General features: G+C 38.7%; 1 protein-coding gene across 2 annotated transcripts in view; it reads left to right on the forward strand.

Moving 5' to 3' along the window:
- Positions 1-24,526, forward strand: part of LOC129732938 (neural cell adhesion molecule 2-like) — a 189,184-nt gene extending 164,658 nt beyond the window's left edge. For both annotated transcript variants that reach the window (XM_055694410.1, XM_055694411.1), the window contains 11 exons: positions 2,302-2,416; positions 2,653-2,746; positions 3,413-3,526; positions 6,463-6,666; positions 17,274-17,564; positions 17,632-17,762; positions 18,522-18,684; positions 22,568-23,000; positions 23,063-23,438; positions 23,497-23,607; positions 23,667-24,526. In XM_055694410.1, coding sequence (XP_055550385.1) covers positions 2,302-2,416; positions 2,653-2,746; positions 3,413-3,526; positions 6,463-6,666; positions 17,274-17,564; positions 17,632-17,762; positions 18,522-18,684; positions 22,568-23,000; positions 23,063-23,438; positions 23,497-23,607; positions 23,667-23,894 — 2,260 coding nt within the window. In that variant the 3' untranslated portion in view covers positions 23,895-24,526. The remainder of the gene's footprint in view (positions 1-2,301; positions 2,417-2,652; positions 2,747-3,412; positions 3,527-6,462; positions 6,667-17,273; positions 17,565-17,631; positions 17,763-18,521; positions 18,685-22,567; positions 23,001-23,062; positions 23,439-23,496; positions 23,608-23,666) is intronic.
- The last annotated feature ends 209 nt before the right edge of the window (positions 24,527-24,735 follow it).

Below are 24,735 nucleotides of genomic sequence, written 5' to 3' on the forward strand. Positions count from 1 at the left end.
ATTTATCGGTAATGAGGTTCCCCTCCCTGTCATTACACATAGAAGTTACTGCCACGATCCGGTTCCTGATTCCTTTGATCGTTCTATAGAAGCTCCTATCGTGCCTGATGAAGCAATTCTCCACCACCGCGAGGACGCGATCGTAGTGCCCACGCTTCTCACGGTGGTGAAGCCTCTTTTCGGCAGGTCTTGCCTCCCGTTATTTCTCCCGCATGTGACGCGTCACACGATTAGCTGCTACCAACGTGTTGGCGTAGGCTCGGTTCTCCTCTTCTGTCACCTCTAGACACTCAGCATCGAACCACCCACTACGCGTGGTTCCAGTTGTTATGTGTATCACTTCTAGCGCTGTTTCGCTCACCGCATCATGGATGTGCTTCCACTGCTCGTTCAGGTCCACTCCAGCTGGTTCACCGATCCGTCCATCAACTTTCCGAGTATAACTACTCTGCAGCAACTCCTTCAGTTGATAATCTCTGGATGTTCAGACATATCTTCCTCGCCGATCTCAATTTGCGCGAATCTTGCCTACTACGAGATAGTGATCCGAGTCGATTCTTTGCCCTCGAAAGGACCACACAACTATGACGTCTGAAAAGTGCCGACCATCGATCAGCATGTGGTTGATCTGAGAGCAGGCCACTCCATTGGGGTGCTTCCGAATGTTCAGATGTGCAAAATGGATACTATAAATGACCATTCCTTAGGCCGCGGCGAAGTTCACTAACCTCAAGCCGTTGTCATTGGTGGTAGAGTGAAGGTTTTCCTTACCAATAACGGGACGAAAGAACTCCTCTCGTCCGACTTGTGCGTTCGTATCTCCGATGACGATCTTTATATCGTGTTACGTTTCTCAAGGAGCTCATATAACTCCTCCTTTACGTCATCGATTTTATCGTTTGTCGGCGCGTACACGTTGAAGAGACTGTAATTGAGAAATCTGCCCTTGATCCTCAATACGCATAGACGGTCATTAATAGGCCTCCACCTAATGACACGCTTCATTTGGTTTCCGAGTAACACGAAACCGACGCCCCGTTCCGCTCTGTCGCCGCCATTGTGGTGGATGAAGTACCCGCGGTCGGATCAACCGCCCGGATTCACGTTCTCCGGGCCAACGCACCGCTTGTATGACTGCTACCTCCCCTTTTGCCTTCCGTAGCTCTCTGACCAAGATGCCTGCGCATGTTGATTCGAGCAGAGTCCTAACATTCCAAGTCCCAAGTTTCCAATCGCTGTCCTCTTTTGTGTGCCAAGGTCTATACCGATTGTTCCGATTCGTATCATTTTCTGGATTGTTCGTAGTATGTTTATTTCAGCATGCTACCTTATTAGGGCTGCGATGCCTAGTCTCGCGACGGGGCTAACGTCTTGGATATACCTGGCGAGACACCGCATTTTATAGTTTAGCCGTCCGCTCCGGATCAGTCGCGGTTTGAGCCGCCCCTAACCTGGGGATCAGACGCTCAGGCAAGCTGTTCTCCAAGGAGAGCTGCTCCCCCTTCGCTGTCAACATACAACCTAATTCCCGCCGGTTCACCGATCTTCCCTCGGTTGCTCGTATCCCAGAGAGCAAAACCTGTGTTTACCAGTATAATTCATCTATAATCCAGACCTTTCGACGACCATTTTAATTTGTTAAACACGAACTATCTAGCAGAATAAAAAATAATCACAAAAATAATTGTTGACAGAAAACAGCATTATGAGGGTATTGAAAGTTTTAGACAAGAGGGTCCTTTAAGCTAGAACCTTTCAAACATATGTGAGAGATGGAGCACCCTATTTTCTGAAAGGGAGAGTTATCCAGAGATTACTTTTCCAAACATCAAATGACGCCACCGCGCTTCTGGTGACTCACTCGATATGCCCCATTCCTATTGACACAGTTGTCAGTTAATGACGGCAGCAGACATTTATGATAGATAAAACGTATAAAATAAATAATCGTATCTTCAGCATTCCAACAACAACAAAAAACAACTTGCCATTTCCTGTCAGGCTTGTTTTAGTTTTATAGTTTAGCTTTATACTCACACAGCACATTTCAAGCTTTGCGAAATTATTAAACAACTGTAACACTTCACCAGAGTGCAATGAAAGCCAGACAGCGAGAACAGTCTGCTACCATCCTCCAGTTAAACAAGCTTCACCATTAATTATTTTCCATGGAAACGTCAGATGGTGTTTTCTCTTTGAAGTGTAATAAGAAAGTTTTTCAATTGACAGGTGTCAGTCCCGCTGATCGTTAGTATCACTTTCAAAATGAAACTTCAACTCACCATCGCTTTTAATCCACAGCCTAGACGTTCGGGGGAAGTCTCTGGATGACGCACAGCACTGGTCCGCCCCTCAAGTCTTCGGTACACGAGCACGTTACGTCATTGAAAGTGATCCAGCATATTTGGAATTAAATGTAAGTAGTTTCAACTTCGCTTCTATGTGCACCATTCCAGTTTTGCTGCCATGGGATTTTTTTCAGCTCCCATGAAAAACTAAATATAACGTATTTCATCGTAAGAAAATAAGCTCTCAAAGAACAGAAATCTAGCCGTTGACGGGTTCACTGAACCATTTGGATAATTGAACTAATCACCAAGATTCATATTGCTTACTGCTATTATTCTTATCTCTTTGTATTTTCATCCCCAGGAAATTAAACGTCATGATCAAGGTGTCTATCGGTGTCGTGTTGATTTCCAGAACAGCCAAACACAAAGCTTTCGTTTCAATCTTACCGTCATTAGTGAGTATACCGGCTTCGAATTGATCCACTGGGCAGACAGGCAGACAAAAATAAATAATGAAAAGAAGTACTTCCCGTGAAAAATACCTGAAATATGCATTAGAACGGTACATTTTACCTTGATTATGAAGCTCCTGATTGGCTTTTGAAAATCCCGCTGCGATTTTCATTAGCAATCACCTCGTTCGCGCTTTTCGACATAAAATTACACGACCAATTTCGTTTGAGTTTCAAGGTTTCTCTCGTCGAAAAACCGAATCAATTACCACGGACGGAATCGATTGAACTTTTCCTAATTGAAACATTCACTATATACTTTTCACTCTTCGCTCTGGTGAACGGTGAAACACACATCGCACGAAGTGCTCTAACGAAACCAATAAAGCTCATCAAATTGCTAAGCTTGTTCATTTGCTCTTAGAGCAAGAAAATATTCTGCTGTCTGCCAGTAAACCCCCGTCCATCATCAATTGTTTGATCGTTTGTCTTCTCTTTCCCATCGCACCTAAACAACTAATCGCACGTGCTGTGGATTCTGCCGTGGCTGTTGCCGTACCATCGAACGCTCAAATATCCGATGCTTTATTCATTTTTCATCATCGCACCTGAAAAACGTTCAACGCGCCGCCATTGATTTTGACACCACGGCGAATGGCTGCATCGCAGTTCCACCCGAGCCGCCGGTGATACTGGATCGATGGGGACGCATCATAAATAGTACAATAATAGGACCAAAGGAGGAAGGAGATGATATACTGCTCACTTGCCGAGTGGTTGGAGGTAATTTATCTAAATTTAAGTCGTTTTCGGTTGTTTTCGGTATTGTTTCAACCCCTGCCTTTATTTGATACAACAAAGGAAAATGATAAGAAGAAGAATTAAGGCGTTGAAAATAGAAACTTCTACTTAAACAAGGGCTTGCTGATAACACCAAAGAACGAATAAATTCTAGATGACAATGCCTTCCGCACTGGGTTTTGACCACTTACAGTTAAGAATAATCTCCGGGTAGGCGTCCAACTCTTCTCCGGACAGCTTCCGGTTTATTTTTGGTAGAAAAATGCGAAGGTGATTATAGCGCATAAGTGGGCTCCGATATGTGGCATTAAGATTTATGTCCATATGTGTTATGATATAAGTACCGATAACTTTATTGCTCCGATATACACTCCGTTGTCAGCAGTCTCCTACTCCTTGCAGAGAAGCGGAAGCGCATACAAAAAGGTTTGTTGAAAAAGTCTCGCACGGATCACGAAGAGGATAGAAAAAATATGGGACATGTTGAGCCAATAAGACAGCCAGCCAATAGATAAAGATAAATTCGAACGGATATATCTCATAGTCGAGTTTCTCTTGGCACTACAGGAAGATCAAGCTGGTTTTGTGCGAGCATTGAATTGATTTCCTCCATTAAAACAAACTGACTCGTTTCATCTGACGTGAACATGGGTAGAGAATAGGTTTTGTTTTTTTTTTCTGCAACTTGGTGCGCGCGGAGAAGGTTATATATACTACATGGTGCTGCTATTATGCAACTGACGTGACAAAACTATCCAGCAAGTTGACACTTGGGTGGCTTCGTTTCCCGTCGAGCTGCACTTTTCCTGGAACGTGCAAAGTGTTGGAAATAGAAGCGAATGAAAATACTGCAGCTGCATCGAACATGGTCTGAAAAAAAAACGACGTACGCAGTTAAAAAAATCGTTTTCTCAAATGTTATGTCATACGATTTCTTTCTGTGGAATTGGTATTTCACTCTAATATTGGATTCTATTGATAAAAATGCACATGAAGTTTAGGGCATCAGAAGAGAATAAATTTTGTCAAGATGTTCGAATGTTGATTGTTAGTTGCTGTCAGTTTTGTTGAGGGAATATCCTCATAAATAGTCAAACAACGTGTTTTTTCTTAATTTTTTCTCGGGACGAAAAAAGCGATATAGAGGGATAATCTTTTGCATTCATACAAATATAAGTTTGAATATGAGAAGAAAGATATTCTTGAAGATGGTGTGCAAATAAATTTTTGCAAAAAAAATATAACAAAACAGAAGTGTACAAAGAACTCTTCATACCAAAAAAGCCGTACACAACGGTAATAAGGTATTAAATCGAAACGTGGGTGGTATATTTCGAAATTTCACGTTTTGTATATACTGCACCGACTTTGCATCCTTTCTTGAACTTTATTCAGACACTTTTCACCCTCCATACTCTATCTTCTTCAAAAACTGACTTCATAACCAGTTTCTAAGTTAGAGCTTTGCCTACACTGACACCAATTAGCTTCCCGACCTGGAAGCACCTGCACCTGCACAAAGTCAAGTTCAGCACAGGAAAACTTTTACCTGTATGCCGATGTCGATAGTGAATTAGTTAGAAGGTCTGGTTCCATCCCAAACTACACCGGTAAAATTTTCTGATGCGAACAATTCACGCTCAAAAAGTTCACCACTCGTGCAGGCATTGTTTTCGAAAACCATTATCAATTATTATTTATGCGAGAAGATTTTTCACGTTTATTACATCGAACCTGAAAATGCCGGATATGAAGCAAATCATTTAATCATCATTTTGCACTGAAATGCTGTGCAAATATTTCATCATAGAACACCGCTTAAAACCACCTTGAACAAACAATCTGCTAAGCAGCATGAAATTGCTATAACAAGATTTTGCGTCTGCCCAATTTGAAAGTACCTTTTTTCTTGCAAATCTAAAGCCAAGTGCTTTTCGCAATGGATTTCATTTCAACGTGGTAGCAAAACATTTCATTCCATCCCACATACACACCGTTATCATACTAAAAACAAATACGCTACCTACTCGCCGTCATCTCTGCCATTGGCGGTGCGCCAAAACTACACTGCGACAAAAAAAATTGAAGGGAGTATTACTCTCGCGATTTAACCGAAACAATAACTTTAAAAACTAATTCGGCCTTTACTGAACAAGAAAAAAGGTGATATGAAAAACTTGTTTTATTGCAAAATGAATTCTTTTTTCTTACATCAGTGCTAGACACTTCCGAATTTCTGTATTTTCGAACTCCGCTTGCTGCAGCCAACAGATGGAAAAATAATCTTTTATTTATTTTTAATTTTGAAACCATCTAAATTAAACATTCCGCTTGTTGGGCGGGCTACCAACGATGTGCGCTCTCGCTTTGAGGTAGAAACGTAACGTAACTTTGCGCGGTGAAAAAAAAATCGTTTAATTGTATTCCCGTAAAAGTCCGCCTGGAGGGGCGTTATGCTAATGACGAGAAAAGCTGCTTCCAAAAATTCGGTGTGTTAACTGAATGGGAATGCCCACTGTTCGTTCACGTTTGAAACATTTCATACAGTGATTAGGTCTCAGGGAAATTTATGTCGAAAATCCTGTTTTTAATAACACCAACCACTACAGTAACGACAATCGCTGCAGAAATATTTAGGCGCTGCAGATTACCAGCTATATATATTCAAAAAGCCTCCATACTGGAGTAGTTTCAATTTGGAGGATTAATTTTAATCTTGCTTAATAGTGCCATCATCAAACGTGTGAAGAATTGTTGTACGAAGTGAAAACAATTGAAATAACGTCGCGACGCTAACACCGCGAAAAGTGGAAAGATTATACCCTTAGTTTTCTTCTTTTTGCAATGTTTACCTCTACTCCTCAACATCAACGATTTGCATGCTTCATTGATAACGTAGCTTTTTTTCTTCTCTGCAGGAAGACCACAACCCGACGTACTCTGGTTTATCAACGATAATCTGGTGGATAACCAGATCGAGCAAAACACCGGCAATGTCATCGAGAATCGACTGCTGTGGACGTCGGTTCAGCGACATCACCTGCACTCGGTATTCACCTGCCAGGCCACCAACACAAAGCTGATGCCACCCCGCTACAGCAAGTTCGTGCTAGATATGTACCGTAAGTACATCACCATATCCATCGCACTAATCGTTGAGTGTACTCTGCGTCTGGGTTTTCTCTTGTTTAGAGGTTCTTGTGCTCCACGTTAGTTGCACTATTCACGGGCTGAAACCGGATATTGCATCCTGCGCTATTATGTCAAAGGCAGGATGATTATGCTGCAGTCCTTAACCTGCAAGCGGGGTAGAGCTTCTTTGTGATATCGCACCCGAGAAATTTGCATTTTTGGCGAACAGAATAAGCAAAAAATGTCGTTGTATTACGGTTGAAAACACTGTCAATTGTGACGCCTATGGAGAAGCTTAAGAGAAATTAATTTTACTTTATAATTTCTACCTGCTTAACACTGGTAGCATTGCGAAATTGAATTGTATAACAGAGTTTGTAAATAACTTTCAATTTTAAAGCGAATTTTATTGGGTGTATGCATTTTGACGCAGAATTGCGCCGTTTTTCACTATATTGGACTATATTCTGTGTAATTTAAAATAGGAAAGAAGCTTTAAAAGAGAAATACGTCAGAAAACCATTTTCTTACTACTGTCATCAACCATCGTAATTAAATGCTTAAGGATAGACACCTGGTTTTGAGTATCCGGGGTTCCAATCAGAAAAAAACCTGATGGAGTCACACATCAACTAACTCTGGACTCATTTATTGAATTATTTATACTCTGTCCAATTTTCCCCAAAATATTAGTCTCACATTGATTTAGAATTATTGGTATGTACTAGACGGAGATAAACAATTGAAACAATTGGAGTAACGAACGCGGAAACATACATGCTTTGCTTCTTACGTAGTCGAGCGAACGCAAACGTAGTTGCCGTTTGCTATGGGTAATTTGATGCCTCTTTTGCAGTCGCGCTGCAGCTTGGACCTCCCCTTGTAGGTTGGACTGAAAGCGAGAGTGCAAAAAGGTCATGCTTAATTGAAAGCGCCTTTGTGTTACGTAACGAAATATTTGGCTTTACAGGTCGGACTCGATTATCCGGAACATCAAAAAAAAATCGTTCCAGATAATCGAATCACACTAATTATACTGAAATTTTACGGTTAACGAACAGTAAATGAATATTTCTTTTCTTATTTACCTGTATGATGCAGTGGCGTAACCAGAAGTTATTTCTGAGGCAAAAAGGGGTAAAATATTGAAATGCAAAAAAAAATAAATTGGACATTGATTATTTTCACTTAATTTTAACATGTCATAAACATGCCGGAAGTGACCTAAATGGTAACAAATATGCCAGAAGGGATGGTAAAGACAAAATTTCGGAATAAAATTGAAAACGGACACCAAAAAAATAAAATTCCGGATAATCGAGTCTGAAATTCCGGATAATCGAATTCCGGATAATCGAGTTTCCGGGTAATCGAGTCTCCGGATAATCGAGTCCGACCTGAATTTGTTTATATATTTTTCATGCAAGGTTAAATTCCCTAATTCTGACAAGCGATATTACAGATATCCGCATCTGCATCCGTTAATGCGGAACATCCGCATGAAAATTGACATCTGCATTCGCATTCGCATCCGCACCATGTATCACGAAATATCATGCGGATGTTGAAAAAAATATCGCTTTATAAAATTTTGAAGCAAAATTTTCCTTAATGTATTTGCTGCTCGCTATTGTTTTACCCTGGGATGCGATTTGTCATGCGAAATAAGTGAAATAAATCACCTGAGATGGTACGGATATTCACATCCGCATTCGTAAATGCGGAACATCCGAATGAAAATCGACATCCGCATTCACATCTGCATCACAAATCTGCATCCGCATCCGCATCTGCTTAATGAAATAGACGAAATAATTTCAAACATATTAACATTGGCTAATAATACCAGATTGTATTCGAGCAAAACTCTTGACGAAAATCAGTGAATAGCTTACAAGCCTTAGTAGAATGGACTAAACGAACTTGAAGAAAAACACAAAAAAAAAATTTAACTAAATTTACAAAAAATATTTTGTTAAACAAATACAAGAGAAAATGCTTTTGCTATAATTATTGACATGACATATCTTTCCAATTGCAAGCCAGTAGAAAAATAACTCAAAATAAATTAGAAAAGGTTTCTTTTCTTGACGTTTCGGATTCAGCATTGTTAGCAGAGCATGCCGAGCTTTTCTGTTTGAGATTGGATTAGTTTCGTATATATCACTGGGCAGTGGCTTAGCCAAAATTTTCGTCTGGGGGAAGGGGTTTGATGAAAAAAATATGAATTTTGAGAGTATTGAAGAGGAAAGCAAGTTGAGAGACAGAGAGTAACCTAAATCAATTACTATCACGTTAGGCATTAGACAAAACGGCATTCGAAAACCAGTGGTTTGGCGCTCACATAACTCACTTTCAATACGGGCTGCGTTGCAGTAGAGGAATGAGTGCTAGAGAATATTAAAAAGAAGGAATTAGGAGAGAACAAATTATGAAATAAGGTGTTTTTCTGCTATCATTAGCGATGCCCCTTATCGTTCAGCGCACGTTATGCTTAAATTAACCGTTACGTAGTCAACGATCAATTCGAAAACAACATTCAAAACAACTGGAATTTCGTTTAGCAGTTAGTCTGAAAAATGTTGTCTTCTCGAAAAAAGTGCCCATGCCTAATTTCAACTCAATCGTGCAGCAGCCTCTTCTCCAGAGGTACAGTAACAAAATTCCATTCTCACATACAGTATATTTTCACGACATTCCTTCGCAAGAATAAAGTCCTGATACTAGGCACTTTGTTTCCCACGGGAAAAACAACGACGTCCGCTTCGCAGCGCAATAAATAGACAAAAAAAAAGAATAACAATAAAGCTTTTTAAGCAGACAATGTGTGTAGTAGAGAAAGCGAAAAATTAGCGAACTGGAAATATGATACAGATTTGGAAAAATATACCGCATTCCGACGGGACTTGAACCCGCAGTCCCCCTGTCTCCGGCATGGGGTTTTGACCAATTAAACTACGGGGGACGCTGGTACCATTCCACAATCTGTATGCGTATCAGATTCCACTGCCGACTTATTCTATTGCTCATCCCTAACTACCCACACTGCTGTGCAAGCGTTATTTATACGACTGGAAGGAATGTTACGGGTAAAAGCCGCTGTTAAAAATAAAAATTTAGTTCGAAAAATAAAGTTTTTAAAGCCAAGAAATAAAAGCTATAAAAGGAAAGGTGGACAATTTGGAAAAGAAAATAGTTTCTCTCCGGGGTTTCAGTAGAATTTTTTAATAAAATCAATCTAGCAAGCAACATTCTTGATTCTTGAAGTGTGAGGTCTTTATTTTTTTACGAAGAATTCTGTATAACAAATCCTTGGCAAAGGTCTAGAAGATTAGCTCAGCCTTTGAAATCGGACTTCCGCAAGTCGTGCCTCAAAGCGGTCAAAGCTCAATTTTTTGGACGATGAAAAAAGCATAAAAGTTGTTTAGGCTAAATATGTGAGAAATCGATGAATCGTCGAGTCAGTAGTTTTAGAAATGAGAAACGGGAAGTCGATTTTGCTGATTTTTTTTTCAACAGCACCAGATCTCGATTTACATTGCTAAATCATTTGGTTTAAAAAAACAGTTCGGTTTCGATAATTTAATATCGGCATTTTTTCGTCAATCATATGAGGGAAACTTTGACTCCTTTGAAGCTACACATCCCGAAGCCGAAATTTTTGTGGGGAGTTTTTTGAAGAGAAGAAGCATTCAAACCCCACTGCTAAAGCAATGCAGAATCCTAATATTGAAAAAATAAAAGATCAAATGTGGTTAAAATCACACTATTTCGCATTTGCCGCAACTTCTAATCACTGTTGCAGTTTAATAAAAAACTTCCATTATGCTCTTCTAAATACATGCCTTAAAGAAAGGATTATGTAATTGCAAATTTTACTCAGTTATCGCATACATGCGTGTACGATACCCGATCTGACATTATAAAATAGGCTCCGCCTTTATTTCATGTTCTCTCTTTCCCTTACCTGCGCAAACGCGCAAAGATTTTATTTCGTATATGTAGGAAAACTAATTAATGAAAATTAAATCTCATTTCACTCAGTTCTAGATGTTTATTTTAGAACTAGGTATCTTCAAACTAGCTCCGCTTTTATTTCTTTAGTTAGTTTCGTATAGCTATATCGCTGGTTATGCACCGAATCATTGAATTATGGTGAACGTTACAATACTCAAACACTTGCAGCGGCTTCTAATAATTTATGTAGTCCCACGTCTACCATGCGGTCGTGTCTTGGTTATCACACTCCTACTGTTTTTCAGTATCTATTTTTAAAGCCTAGAAATCTTTTTTTCTAAAACTCGTATATTTTCCGCAGCATTATAGTAGAGATTAAAGTTTTGAGATACAATATTTCATTGTTAAAACTGATACGCCCTTTTAAAAAATAACACTTGAGTATAAATGGTTCAAACACCTGAATAACAAAACTTGATCAAATTTGCATTACATTCTGGGGATATGCAGATATGCTTGCTATGTAATTTGAAACTTTACTTCCAAGTAAAGACTATACTTATTACTCAACCTTTTCTTTTGACGTGGGACTACCTCTTTGTTTACTATACTGGGATGCATTCTGTAAAATTGGAAATTAAACTGGCAAATGTTGCGTCAGATTTCAAACGTTAATAACAGCATAACCACATGATGGATAACAATAACCAATATGTTGTTGGATAGATAAAATGTAGAAAAATTTTGTAATATGCTAGTTATCACTCTAATTTCATTGCTAAGCGGTAAAATTGATAAAAAGTTTCAATGACAAATTTACGCGAACAATGAACCAATTACATGCGAGCGTTCCTAGCACAGACGACGTGAATGGACACCATCGGTTCCTCGTTATATTCTCTGTATCAATATCGAAATAAAAATTGACAGAGTCTCCCCCTCCCAAAAGGTTAATTTATTTTTTCTTCCATGACCTTAGACTAATATGATGTCTCGAAGGAAAAAGTTTTCCGAAAAGTTTGAAACAATCCCCATTCTTGCAGCGGTACTCTTCTATTCGTACATTTCAGCGGTACACTACTATTCGTACTGCAGCGGTACTATTCGTACTGCAATGGTATTATTCGTACTGCAGCGGTACTATTCGTATTGCATTGGTACACTTTTGTTCGTACATTTCTATTCGTCTGCAATCGAGGAAGAACTGCAATGCTTGCTGATGGTGACTGAAAGTTTATCTTATAAATATGATTACCATAAATTACTCAAAGAGAATTGTAAATTTTTGCAACGGATATTCATTTAATTTTATCTTCGATGTTCACTCAATAATTGTGACCGGGTAGTATCGAAAGAGTAAATTCCCAAATATAAACATTCATAGAAGAGTAAGAGCCGAATGCTTGTGAATTTTTGGTTTATTTACTAAGATTCATTCAGAATCTCTTTTTACATTTCAAAATTGTTAGATGATATATTATTATTCTAAGCTTTACCATAATAAAAGTATATTAGCTGTCTTCGTAATACAGTGAATGTAGTTGTAGGCAAATGAAAAGAAATTGTCAAGCAAAAAACAAAAATTTAATCCATGATTGCTACGATTTTTTGCTGGAACTTGTTAATAATTTTGTTTAACAAATCTTCTTATGTTTTCCAATTTATGAACCTTTGTTAGCGCTTCCATATTATTTTGAAAGTAAGATCTATATTATAGATTTGATTTAATCAGAGTCAAATAAGGCAAAACCATTCATTATGATAACGTAAGTATTATTGGATCTGGTTTTTAAGAATATAGAGTTAGTTATGACTTGGACGCATTACGAGAAATTCTTGGTGCTTCTTCAACAAGCACGATATGCTTGTGCCTTGTCAAATACATGTTGTTTGCACACAAAAAATACTACAGGCACAAAATATCGCCAAATATAAACGATATTCTTTCGAGTGTTGTTGGATATATTTCAAAAAAGGGAGGCTGAAAATAAAAATTCGTACAGTCGCTGAGCAAACACATTGATTCTGTCTGCAGACTCTGCATATTTTGTAACAAAAAAAAAACCTAATTACAGTGTTTAGTCCCACGTCACCATTTCATACAACCCTAGGGCTGTATATTTTTAGTATTTAGCTATTGAAACGACTAGAGTCAATAGAATAGACTAGAGACAATAGAAAATCAATGACAGTGTTGAGAACCGAATGGATGATTAATAGCGAAGTTTTTAATTCCAAAAGTCGACACTAAACCCTGTATTTATAAATTACCTTGAGATACTAACGTTAAATCACGAAAAACAAAACAAACATAAAAGTACACCATATCACCGGAAAAATACAAGTAAACGTCATTAGGACTATTAATATTGATGATTCGGCAGAACATTGTCAGTTGTGAAACACAACAAAGGGTTAAATTAGGGACGTTCTGATATCATTAAGCATCGATACTTGGAATCGATACTGGTGTCGAAAGGAAGTGCTGACGCCTCGATAATATCGCGAAAAAAGTCGATACTGTAAAGCATCGTTGTCGATATCAGGCTCATTCGAAGTAATACTCATATTACAGTTCGTTGCATATTTATTGCCCGCGATATAAATAATAGGATTGTTAGATTTTATTGAACCTCTTTTTTAACCTAACGGTAAATATCAGTTATAAGCCAACTTTCTTTTCTACTAAATGATTAGTAATCCCGTCTTGGTTTTGCCCTAGAGCTTAAACAGGAACAATGTGAAAGATTAAAAATTTTTAACCATTCCTGTGACTTTTGATGCTCCTTGCCAGCTCGCATGTGTGTGAAAAGGCCACAGAGTTCGTCGTTTCTGAGTTTGCTTACTGGAAAATTTCATTTATTTAAATTTCGCAGGAACGAGTAAAATGCTTCTTTTCTATTTCAGTTTGAGCTCTAATGCCTTCCTGTGGCTAAGGGCACCAAAATTTACTGTAACGGTTAAAATATTAAATGCTAAAATGTTGTTAGGAACGAATAAGATATATGTGAGTCACAGATTTTGTTAACCAATTTAATATTTTCCAAGCCGCTAACGGTTAATAAATTCTCACAGTTTGCCATGAAGAAGTCACTGGTCAGTGACGAAACGTCGGAGAACATAAAATAAGTTGCTCTAGTACTTTGAGACTGCACAGACAAAAATACACCCAACGCACTTTAACCACTTTACTATAAAAAATGTTTCATGAAATGATCTCATAACGAAAGTTTTGTTTTCTATATCCATCGAGATGACCGAAATGCGGTAAATTTATGAAATTTTCAAGCATTTGAAACCTTTCATCCTATCGTTTCACTCCATTCTTGAATTTTTAGCATGCAACCGTACTAAAATAGGACATTCTTCTATGTCAAAATGCTTCCTACAGGCGCGTAGAGGTACGAGAGCCCGAGAGAAACAGTTTTTTACCGTGTTCTTTCCTGCTCATAGCAACATTATTTCGTTTTTTTTCGATACTGAGAGGCGATATTGGCGAAGGATCGCTTGTTAAGCATCGATACCAAAGATCGAGTATCGGGAGGAAAAGAATCGATTCAAGTTAATAACGGAGATATTGCAACGTTCCTAGGATTTATCGAAATACTGAGCTACTCAGTATGTTTAATCACATAAATTGGATACTTAACCCTGAGGGCAATTTATTGGATGAAAATCCTTATAAGCAACTGAAATACATTTACACAAAGTTTAAACTTCATAAAGTCAACATAAAAGTTTTGGACACTAGGTTGAAAATCCTAAATATCCAAATCCCTAATTATGTTTCATCTTTAGTGCGACTAACCGATATGCAACGCATGACACTCTGATTCAAGCAATTTTTCATCGATTTTCATCCCAATACGATCCCCAAACCATGCTCGCAATGAGGGCACATTTAGCACATATGTTCTGCTAGGGAAACTCAGTGAAACGCTGGTACTGCTGCTGGCCGTAATAATTAAGCGCTTTTAGCCTATAATCGCCCAGGGCTCTCCACTGCCGTTACCCCGTCGGGCGATAAATGCAGATGAACCCTCTTGACCACAGACACTAAAGCGATCGATACGCCGCTGCTGGCTGCCATTGTATGTTAGAGCGTATGATGAACTTGAACCACAACTTGCCTACAGTGCTAGCTCGATTGTTTGGTGCTTGTATAATAAATGGATCTCTCGACTAAAATATATCCTTTAGCCCTGCAGAGTGCTTCCACCCCCGGTGGGATTTGATTACTAAACGCCATTTATGCATTAACGAATCACGTTGGTAGCAGAGTGAAAAAACGAACAAAACAAATGGCTGCTTGGTGGGTGGTAGCCCTACATAATAGCAGTATAAGTGCAGATACCCTAACACATGAATGCAATACGGTTACTAGGAACGAATCACAGGCATCCAAACCACCATCCGGTTTGCCTCATTTAATGAAGTATAGTGCAATGCGAAAGTTTAACGATGCCCATTTGAGCATCTATTGACTCGAATAGCCAATAGCGGCTGCAGGACATTATTGAAAATGTAATAGCAGCTGGCACTTTTCATTATTGGCCACCGGCTGTCGATAAATGTTTCTAACCATGTTGGTACATTGTGGGTTGCCTCATACGGAGTGACCAATTAACATTAGTGTAAGCGTTGTTCCCGTCATTGGCTAGTGGTTTTTCAAAGAGATTGATGTAGACAATGGAATTGTTTTGTTCCACGGACATTGTAGAAGGCTTGGAGTTATAAATGACTATTCCTCGTGACAAGTAAGCAAGCTAACAATCTTTTGTCAATACCAGAGCTGCGAAAAGTCAATATCATACTACTGACATTACGCCAAAATGATGCAACACCAGAATCAGCCAACTACGATGCATGGTTCATTACAAAAGAGTTTGCGATGTTATAATGATTCTCTTAGCGTCAACTCTCACTCTCATTTTTTTCTTGCTATTTTTCTCGATCATTCGGGTATGGCTGTACTGAGATTGAACCAGCAGAAATATCAAGTTCATTTCGACAGCATGATGTTATGGGGATAGCAAACATAAAATCAATGATTTTTCTTCAATTGATATGTATGATATTGATATATAGTCGGCGTGCGATCAAACCGAATTAAGCGCCGTTTTCTCAGATTGAGTTATTGACACCCAGTGGATATGAGAAGTAATAATCTATCTATTATGAAGTAACGAAATCGTTTGAGCATTTGATAAATATATTATAACAAAAATTCTCTGCAACAGCTTGTACACAGCAATTGCGGCGGTAAATGTTTTTAGAAGCTTGGTTCGGTTTGACTGCACGCCGACTAAAAGCATTGTCAATAAACAACTATTACTTCGTTTTGTAACTGAGCGTATTTTAGTTTGGTGCTCTTTCTTAACACCAATTGTTTTAGAAAGAAATCTATAAATATTTTTCAAATGATCTCATATCTGAAAAATAATATTGCATTTTTATTTGTTTTTTGACAGCATGAGTTTATAAATTTGATTCTTGAATATTGTGCTTGTTGTAGGTTGAACTAAAGACAGTGTTAGTTCGCGGCAAAAAATGAATCGCGGGTGGCAAAACAGAAAACTTCAAAATATGAATGGGTATGTATATTTATATACAGATCCTGTTAAATTTTGGCACGGTTCAACTTTGAAACTGTTCAATGGAACGGTTTTGCTTTTCTCCTAGTTTTCATTCATATTTTCTTTCAACGAAGAGGATGGCCGGAGTTAATCGACTGGTTTCGAATATATATGGCCGGAATATGCTTCAGTAACATGGTAACGATGATCAAAGCAGTGCTTAGAAGTGCTTAAAATCCTACCATGCCTCTCATTGAAAAATGTAAAAATGCGGACCTGTTTGAAATTATAAACCTAGTTCATTGGTGGCCATATCTTGAGTTGGGATCGTCACGGACCGCAAAGCAGATCAAATTTAAAAAATCCTGATAGCAACAAACTTCAAGCTAGCACTGACATAATCACGCTACTGAAACGATTTTTGATATTCCAAAAATCACCTTGATTTGCATTGCAGTGACATTTCCGAGTGAACTCTGTATATTCACGACGATTGACAATGAGAACCCGAAAATGGCAACAAAAGAGACAAGATATTGAATCACTTGTCGGATCTCCACGCTTACTGTGATGGTTGCTGGCTATTCATGAGAGAAAGAAACGAGTGCGATGATATTTTCTCTCTCGTCATAGTCAGCATGTTGCTTGGATTAATCGCAGCTCTGGTCAATACAAAATGTTGATAATGTTTCAGTTCTCACGAAACGCTGTGGTAGGTAGGTATTAAAAAAACAAATGCTCAAAGTTCGGCCAATTTTCATTGAATTATATAAATTTACGCGATGGTATAAAACAATTTATTCAATTTAAATACCCCCTACCATTTTAATCACATACTTTTATCGGGTAGCTTCATATTACATCTAATTGGGTCATATTTACCACCTGCTATCTCCAAATGTTCTCCGCCTCATATTCTCTCATCTGATATCACATTAACCATCTGATGAAATTCCCAAGTTGTACAATTTTCGCTATTTTCCCCATCTCTCTCTCTCTCTCTCTTCTCAAACCACGCGCGTGCCTGCTGCCATGTTGTGAAATCACCTCATACCCCCGGACAGTAAAACCCCAATCCGTCAGAATCCTCAACTCAACGCTCTCGTTGGCCGCCCACAAGGAGTATCGGATCGTATGTCAAACCAGCGGCTCCCGCCCTGATGCTGTGATATCGTGGACGAAAGGCAAGAAGACACTGAAACGCTTCAAAGAGCACGTGGTACGGAACGTGACAATTTCCGTGCTCAACTTCGTCCCGACAGTGGAAGATGACGGACGGCTGCTCGGGTGCCGTGCAGAAAACCCGAAAGTTCCTGGTCTCTATCTGGAGCAGTTTCAAAACATTAGCGTTCACTGTAAGTCAGCCAACACGCAAATTGATTCGATATGATAGTATAATAGCATTGTAATATGTATCCGTAGATCCACCAGTAGTAAATCTTCAACTAGGATCGACGCTTTCCATCGATGACATTAAGGAAGGTGATGATATCTACTTCGAATGCAGAATACAATCAAATCCATCGTGGCGGCGGCTTGCCTGGCTGCATAATGTAAGTATGAGGACTAATCGATGAATAATGGTTGAGGAATGACATCGAGGATGCTTTTATTACCGCTGTCGTAGTTATTGATATAAGCGATTCGGTTCATAGCCTTCAATATTACCAGAGGTATCAAGCGGGATTAGTCGGCTTGCATCCTTCCCTCTTGGCAAGGTTTATAACGTCATTCCACTGTAACACTATCCCATCCTTTTGACTAGCTCTCGGCAAACCAATAATTCAATTACCACAATTACAGCCACACGTATCACATATTAAACGGTTTTAAACGGATACCTGTGTTAAACGATCTAATTGAAATTCAACTCACACGTTCCCTTTTCCGTTCACCTACCCGCCAGCCAATCGCCTCTTAGTGGAACGGATCCCAACCGGGAATGCTTTCAGGCAGACATATCTTAACATTATCTTATGGAAAATTTTCCATTCCCACGTTGAAAACATAAACATTGTTTAGTCTCGAATAGAAAATAGCTTCTATTTTAAATTGCAACATTGACTCCATCTAAAAAATATGCCGAACCAACTTAATCTACGAAGAATATTTTTGAACCATTTCTCCATAATTTATACGAGAGGTTTGTATATTTTTGTAAAACAAAAGCTCAAGTCTACAGTCTTCACAAACGAAGCTGTCAGTCGCGCAATCGTGTAATTGTGGAAGCACGCTTTAATATACATATCCTGTGATAAGATATTCATGGTCGATTTTATGTTTTCTATTTTCCTTCTCGCGGCATCGAACAGGGCGTACAACTACCTCAGAACTCATCGTCGACGAAAATTGTTCGTTCGAACCAGAGTCTGGTGATTCAAAAGGTGACACGTAGCTCGAGCGGGGCCTACCAGTGTGGTGCGCTAAACACAGAGGGCGAAACGCTAAGCAATGCTATCGAGTTGAACATCAAGTGTGAGTATTTGTATTTATTCGACTGTCGGATTAATTCCAGATTAGAAGTGAAAATCAATAAAGTGTCGTTTGCATGAAAACCTACAGAACATGATGAAAATTAAATTAATTATTAGAATATTATTATTCGTCAGTCTATAAATTTCGATACGAGTCAACTTAACATAGGTCTATGCTGCAATAAGAGTTGTTGCAAGTCTGTTAAAGGTATTCCGTTTTTTACCAGATGTTTTTAAGAGTCTAAAAATTAGCTCATATGTAAACGCATAAAAATTTGTTTCATTTTGGATACGAAACGTTGCCAGTTGTTTCAAAAATTATTTATTTTAGCGTTGGTTGCATAAATCCGGTTTCTTATATGAACTGGCGATGAACATCACCAACGTAACAGATAACAATCATTTAAAACATCACAGGTAAAAAAGGTGGTAAAAGGTCGTTGTTTGTAACCAATTTCTTGATGAATATGTTGAACTTCAAAATGACATATCTTGAACCATAAATATATTTTTTTCTTCAACTTTTTTTTGACTTCTTACTAGTATTAGGTTGAATAGTAATAGTATGTGTAATAATTTAAGGAACAATCCAAAATTATGATTCTTTTCTTCTGTTTTGAAAATAAGTTCAGTAAAGCAACTAGTTAAAATTTGGATATTACTTGAAAAAAATGCAAACTAGTGGCACATGTTCACATGTTTATGAATAGATAGTAGAGAAATTTTTGAGAACAGCATTTTCGTGCTGAAAAAACTATTAATATGTACTAATTAGTACTAAAATGTTGCTCTTTGGGGCAGTTATATAGTTATATAATTGACCCTCTAGTGCCCAATTCCGCCATTTGGCGGGCTTCAGTCAAACCTCTAAAAAGCTTCAATAAATACTTAAAAATTGTTTATAATGATTCATATTAATTTTACCGAAGCCCGTCTAGAAATTAACTTGGGCACTAGAGGGTTAAGATGTGATTGTGTAATGTGAGTTTAAAATCACGAAAATATTTTTACAGTTTCTCAAAAAATGTAGGTATGACGTTAACAATTCAATGGGTAATTATATGCAGATCATCATACGCTATCAATGTTACCCGCACAATCAAAGTAAGCCAGGTTTACAGTAACTGATTTGGCTGACACTGTTTTGTTAACACATTCGGGAAAACATTTGTTCTCATTCAACTACCTAACACAATATTTTTTTGTGAATTGCGGCTCAAGTTGCGAAAAACCTACAAGTTTCACATAAGTTTCGATATAGTTATTCGTCAAGGATCGATGATAATTCCCAACTTTCCCCGTTTAGTATTAACGCATATCTTTCGACCATAGGCACAAATCTCCCACCAATCAAGGGAAATGTGCCGCTGTAAGCCGTCTGACCGACTTTCTGGTGTTGCCAGTTGCATGAATATCTGTCTGTCTGTCTGTCTGTCTGTCTGTCTGTCTGTCTGTCTGTCTGTCTGTCTGTCTGTCTGTCTGTCTGTCTGTCTGTCTGTCTGTCTGTCTGTCTGTCTGTCTGTCTGTCTGTCTGTCTGTCTGTCTGTCTGTCTGTCTGTCTGTCTGTCTGTCTGTCTGTCTGTCTGTCTGTCTGTCTGTCTGTCTGTCTGTCTGTCTGTCTGTCTGTCTGTCTGTCTGTCTGTCTGTCTGTCTGTCTGTCTGTCTGTCTGTCTGTCTGTCTGTCTGTCTGTCTGTCTGTCTGTCTGTCTGTCTGTCTGTCTGTCTGTCTGTCTGTCTGTCTGTCTGTCTGTCTGTCTGTCTGTCTGTCTGTCTGTCTGTCTGTCTGTCTGTCTGTCTGTCTGTCTGTCTGTCTGTCTGTCTGTCTGTCTGTCTGTCTGTCTGTCTGTCTGTCTGTCTGTCTGTCTGTCTGTCTGTCTGTCTGTCTGTCTGTCTGTCTGTCTGTCTGTCTGTCTGTCTGTCTGTCTGTCTGTCTGTCTGTCTGTCTGTCTGTCTGTCTGTCTGTCTGTCTGTCTGTCTGTCTGTCTGTCTGTCTGTCTGTCTGTCTGTCTGTCTGTCTGTCTGTCTGTCTGTCTGTCTGTCTGTCTGTCTGTCTGTCTGTCTGTCTGTCTGTCTGTCTGTCTGTCTGTCTGTCTGTCTGTCTGTCTGTCTGTCTGTCTGTCTGTCTGTCTGTCTGTCTGTCTGTCTGTCTGTCTGTCTGTCTGTCTGTCTGTCTGTCTGTCTGTCTGTCTGTCTGTCTGTCTGTCTGTCTGTCTGTCTGTCTGTCTGTCTGTCTGTCTGTCTGTCTGTCTGTCTGTCTGTCTGTCTGTCTGTCTGTCTGTCTGTCTGTCTGTCTGTCTGTCTGTCTGTCTGTCTGTCTGTCTGTCTGTCTGTCTGTCTGTCTGTCTGTCTGTCTGTCTGTCTGTCTGTCTGTCTGTCTGTCTGTCTGTCTGTCTGTCTGTCTGTCTGTCTGTCTGTCTGTCTGTCTGTCTGTCTGTCTGTCTGTCTGTCTGTCTGTCTGTCTGTCTGTCTGTCTGTCTGTCTGTCTGTCTGTCTGTCTGTCTGTCTGTCTGTCTGTCTGTCTGTCTGTCTGTCTGTCTGTCTGTCTGTCTGTCAGCCTCAGGCATGTTCGAGCAGTTACAACTTGGATACAACCCGGATGGAAAAGCGTGCAAAACAAACATTGTCCGATCGGTTATTCTAGTATCGCGAGTGGCAATCCTTCAAACAACAATAAAATATTACTATAGTTTGTTTACCCGACATTAAAAGATTTCGTGTTGGGTCGTGTATTGGTTTTGCAACTTGAAAAACAACAACAATAACAAAAATACATACAAGCAGTGAAACGTCACCCGTGGATTGCCTTCTCCTGAATTCCTCGACTAATTTCCTTCAAATCGCATCATACAGAATGTCAAAAATCAAAACACAGATATTAGAAAAATGAGATTAGAAATTTATGCCAAGCGGAGTTAAAATGACATTTTTTTTCTAAAAACGCTGTAACTCAAAATTTGTTTATAAGGGCTCTGACTGATAAATGTTTTAATGTAAAATTTCCTCAAAAAGACATTGAGTTTGCCAAATTTAGAATCAAAATATACTCATTTGCCTAACAATGTAATTTTATTTTTTAAATCCAACAATAACATATCTGGCAACACTGCCCCTCAAATTGATATTGTTTTTAGATTCCTTGACTTATATCCTCCAAGAATAACGTATGAGTTTATTTCTATACATTATGCATTAGCAGCCAAACTAATGAAAAAAAAAGGTTTATGACAAAAACTAATCCTTTTATCAAAAAGGGGAGGGTCTCACAGATCGAGGAGTTACCCAATCGGCGCCAAAATTATGATTTTTGCAAAATAGTGTTATATGAACAATTTCTCAAAGTTTGAGCCACATTTAAAATGGTCATTGACACGTTTATATTTTTTTCGCACACTTGAGGTGGAATGACCCACTTTTTTTATTCCACATTTATTTTACATCGACACTCAATAATGATACATTTATTTTTCCACTCCCAATCCCAAAAAATGCCCAAATATTTTTTTTTGAAGTTCACAATTGATAGCCTCCCTATTAATTTTTTTATCGCAAAAAAACTTTCTTGAACACAGATTAAGCATTTTGGAGCGCTTTTTTCTTGTTCTAATCGATTTACGGAATCTCGAATGAATAGTGATATTTTTACTTTTGTTCTCAGCAACCTGAAATTGTTGCAATTTTATACAGTAAATATAAAATTACAATATTTCAGAAAACAAAAACATCTCTATTTTAACGTTTCTTTGAAGACATAGAAAATAGTGATCAATTTACTAACCTTTAAATTCCGCTTACGTATTAAAATAATATTTTCCATTGTTTCAAAATTATCCCAAAATTTATTGACATAAAAATAATTTTTATATCTGGCACAATTTCCTCTACAGACGTTCCGATCTGCTCCACCGACAAGATCATCAGTCTGGGTGTATCGATCGACGAAACTGTGCTGATAAGTTGTAACATCATAACACATCCCCCCGCAAGCCGGTTCTATTGGCGGTTCGAAAATTCCGAAGAAGTCATCGAAATTGACCCTGCCAGGTATACCAACAACGGTACCAGCAGCCATCTGGATTACACCCCAAGTAGCGAACGGGATTACGGTACACTATCCTGCTGGGGAACGAACGAAATCGGAACGATGGCCGAACCGTGCATCTATCAGCTAATTACGGCTGGTTTGCCGACTTCGGTAATTAACTGTAGCTGGAAAAATTACAGCGACACGATAGAAATCAACTGTCACGCCGGATATGACGGTGGACTTCGGCAAAATTTTGTACTAGAAATGCTCTCAAATCACAATCCCGGTTTCGGGTAAGTAATATTTTTTTATTTTAAATCTCAAACATATCAACATCCATTTTTTCCACCCCCAGAATCAATCTAACTAATATGGAGGAACCCACATTCACTACATCGTTCAACGCGCTCCGTGAGCAACTGCCAAATATTTATCAGTCGGATTCGCTCAAACTATTCGCATACGCCGTAAACCAAAAAGGCAAAAGTCCTCGAGTTTTTATTACCGACCTATTCGTGCCAGCCGTCGAAGAGCGGGATCAAACTGGCAACCAGAAGTCGTCCCTGCTCACACCGATTCTGATCGGACTGCTGCTGACTATCGGACTCATCATTGTAGTAATAGTTGTAAGAATTTACTTGAAATCCAAAAGACTTAAGCAAACTATTGGTAAGGAGAAACGTTATACGGAGGAGTCCAAAAATACGCTGCTATTGATGGATCAACCTAAGGTACCGTAAGCTGGAGAAAATGAAATAAATGTTCAACTAACTCTTTCTCCCCTCCCAGAAGGACAAATCTCAAAAGGCTTCTAAGTGGAAAAATAGCATGACTAGTAGCATAAAAACTAGGAATAAGATCGAAACTATAGACGATGAACAAGATCCCGACTTGATTCCGGTAAACCAGATAGTGACTCATCCCTGTCGACATTCCAGAATAAACTTTGTCCATTCCAGTACCCACGTCTTACCGACATTCAGCAAGAGGAGCTGATCCCAATGAACTCGGACATCTCATTCAAGCCGAAAACGGTCCGACTGCCAACGGTCACAGCAGCAACCACGTCCACCGCATCCACCACCACCATCAGCTTTCGGAACGAGGACATTTCTGAGGCAGAAATCAATCTGAAAGGAATTGAAGACTTCCTGATGACGAACCACGTACCGGAAAGCTGTGTGTGATACCAACCGGGCCGGCTCCAAATGCGGATGGTGTATGCGAATAAATTTTCCAACACAGTTTCCCATTTTCACTCCCACTCCTTCCCTTCCTCTGGTATGCGAAGCTCTGGGGAAGGTTGTGTTTTCTATTGTATTGCCACTTTTTCGTGTCTAGCTTGTAAGTTTTGAATGTGCTTGAGTGCTGTGGACGATATCTGACGTATATATAAATGTATATGTATATGGAAAAACCCAACAGATAACGTTATGTGAACCCTTTTGTTTTTTTTTTTGTTTCTACGAACGATACGATATGGCTCTAACAAATGAATTCGTGCTGCTGATAAGATAAACAAAGCAAACGATACGCAGAGCGTCAGGCCGCTTTCTCTTAGATTAAGAAAACAATGCAGATACAGCGAGAAATTTAAAACAAAAAAAATAAAAGACGACAGAAAATGAAAACAATAATTTAGAATGCAAATCAGCATAGCAGCAACAAAGCAGATACTAGTGAAATTAGATAAAAAAATAATAATAAAAATCTGTATTCAATATGGAAGTGTACCTAAAAGATATATTATTGTATCATTATTGCTATTGAAAGTATTATTGAAAGAATTGTTTGTACAATAAAGAGATTTTATAGGAAATTCAGTATGATTATTTTGGGAAAGAAAAACTGAGAACACTGCAATAGACCTCTGTACGTTGTTTGTAACACTAATTCAAAAATCGCCCAAAACCAAAAAAATACTCAAATTTAAGTTTAACTGTCCGACTCACAAAACTATCAACAAGGATGTAGATAAAACAAATTCCAGAAGAAAATCCATATAACAAATAATACAAAATTATGCTT

This window comes from Wyeomyia smithii, chromosome 3, assembly GCF_029784165.1.
Source record: "Wyeomyia smithii strain HCP4-BCI-WySm-NY-G18 chromosome 3, ASM2978416v1, whole genome shotgun sequence".
Classification (NCBI taxonomy): Eukaryota; Metazoa; Arthropoda; class Insecta; order Diptera; family Culicidae; genus Wyeomyia; species Wyeomyia smithii.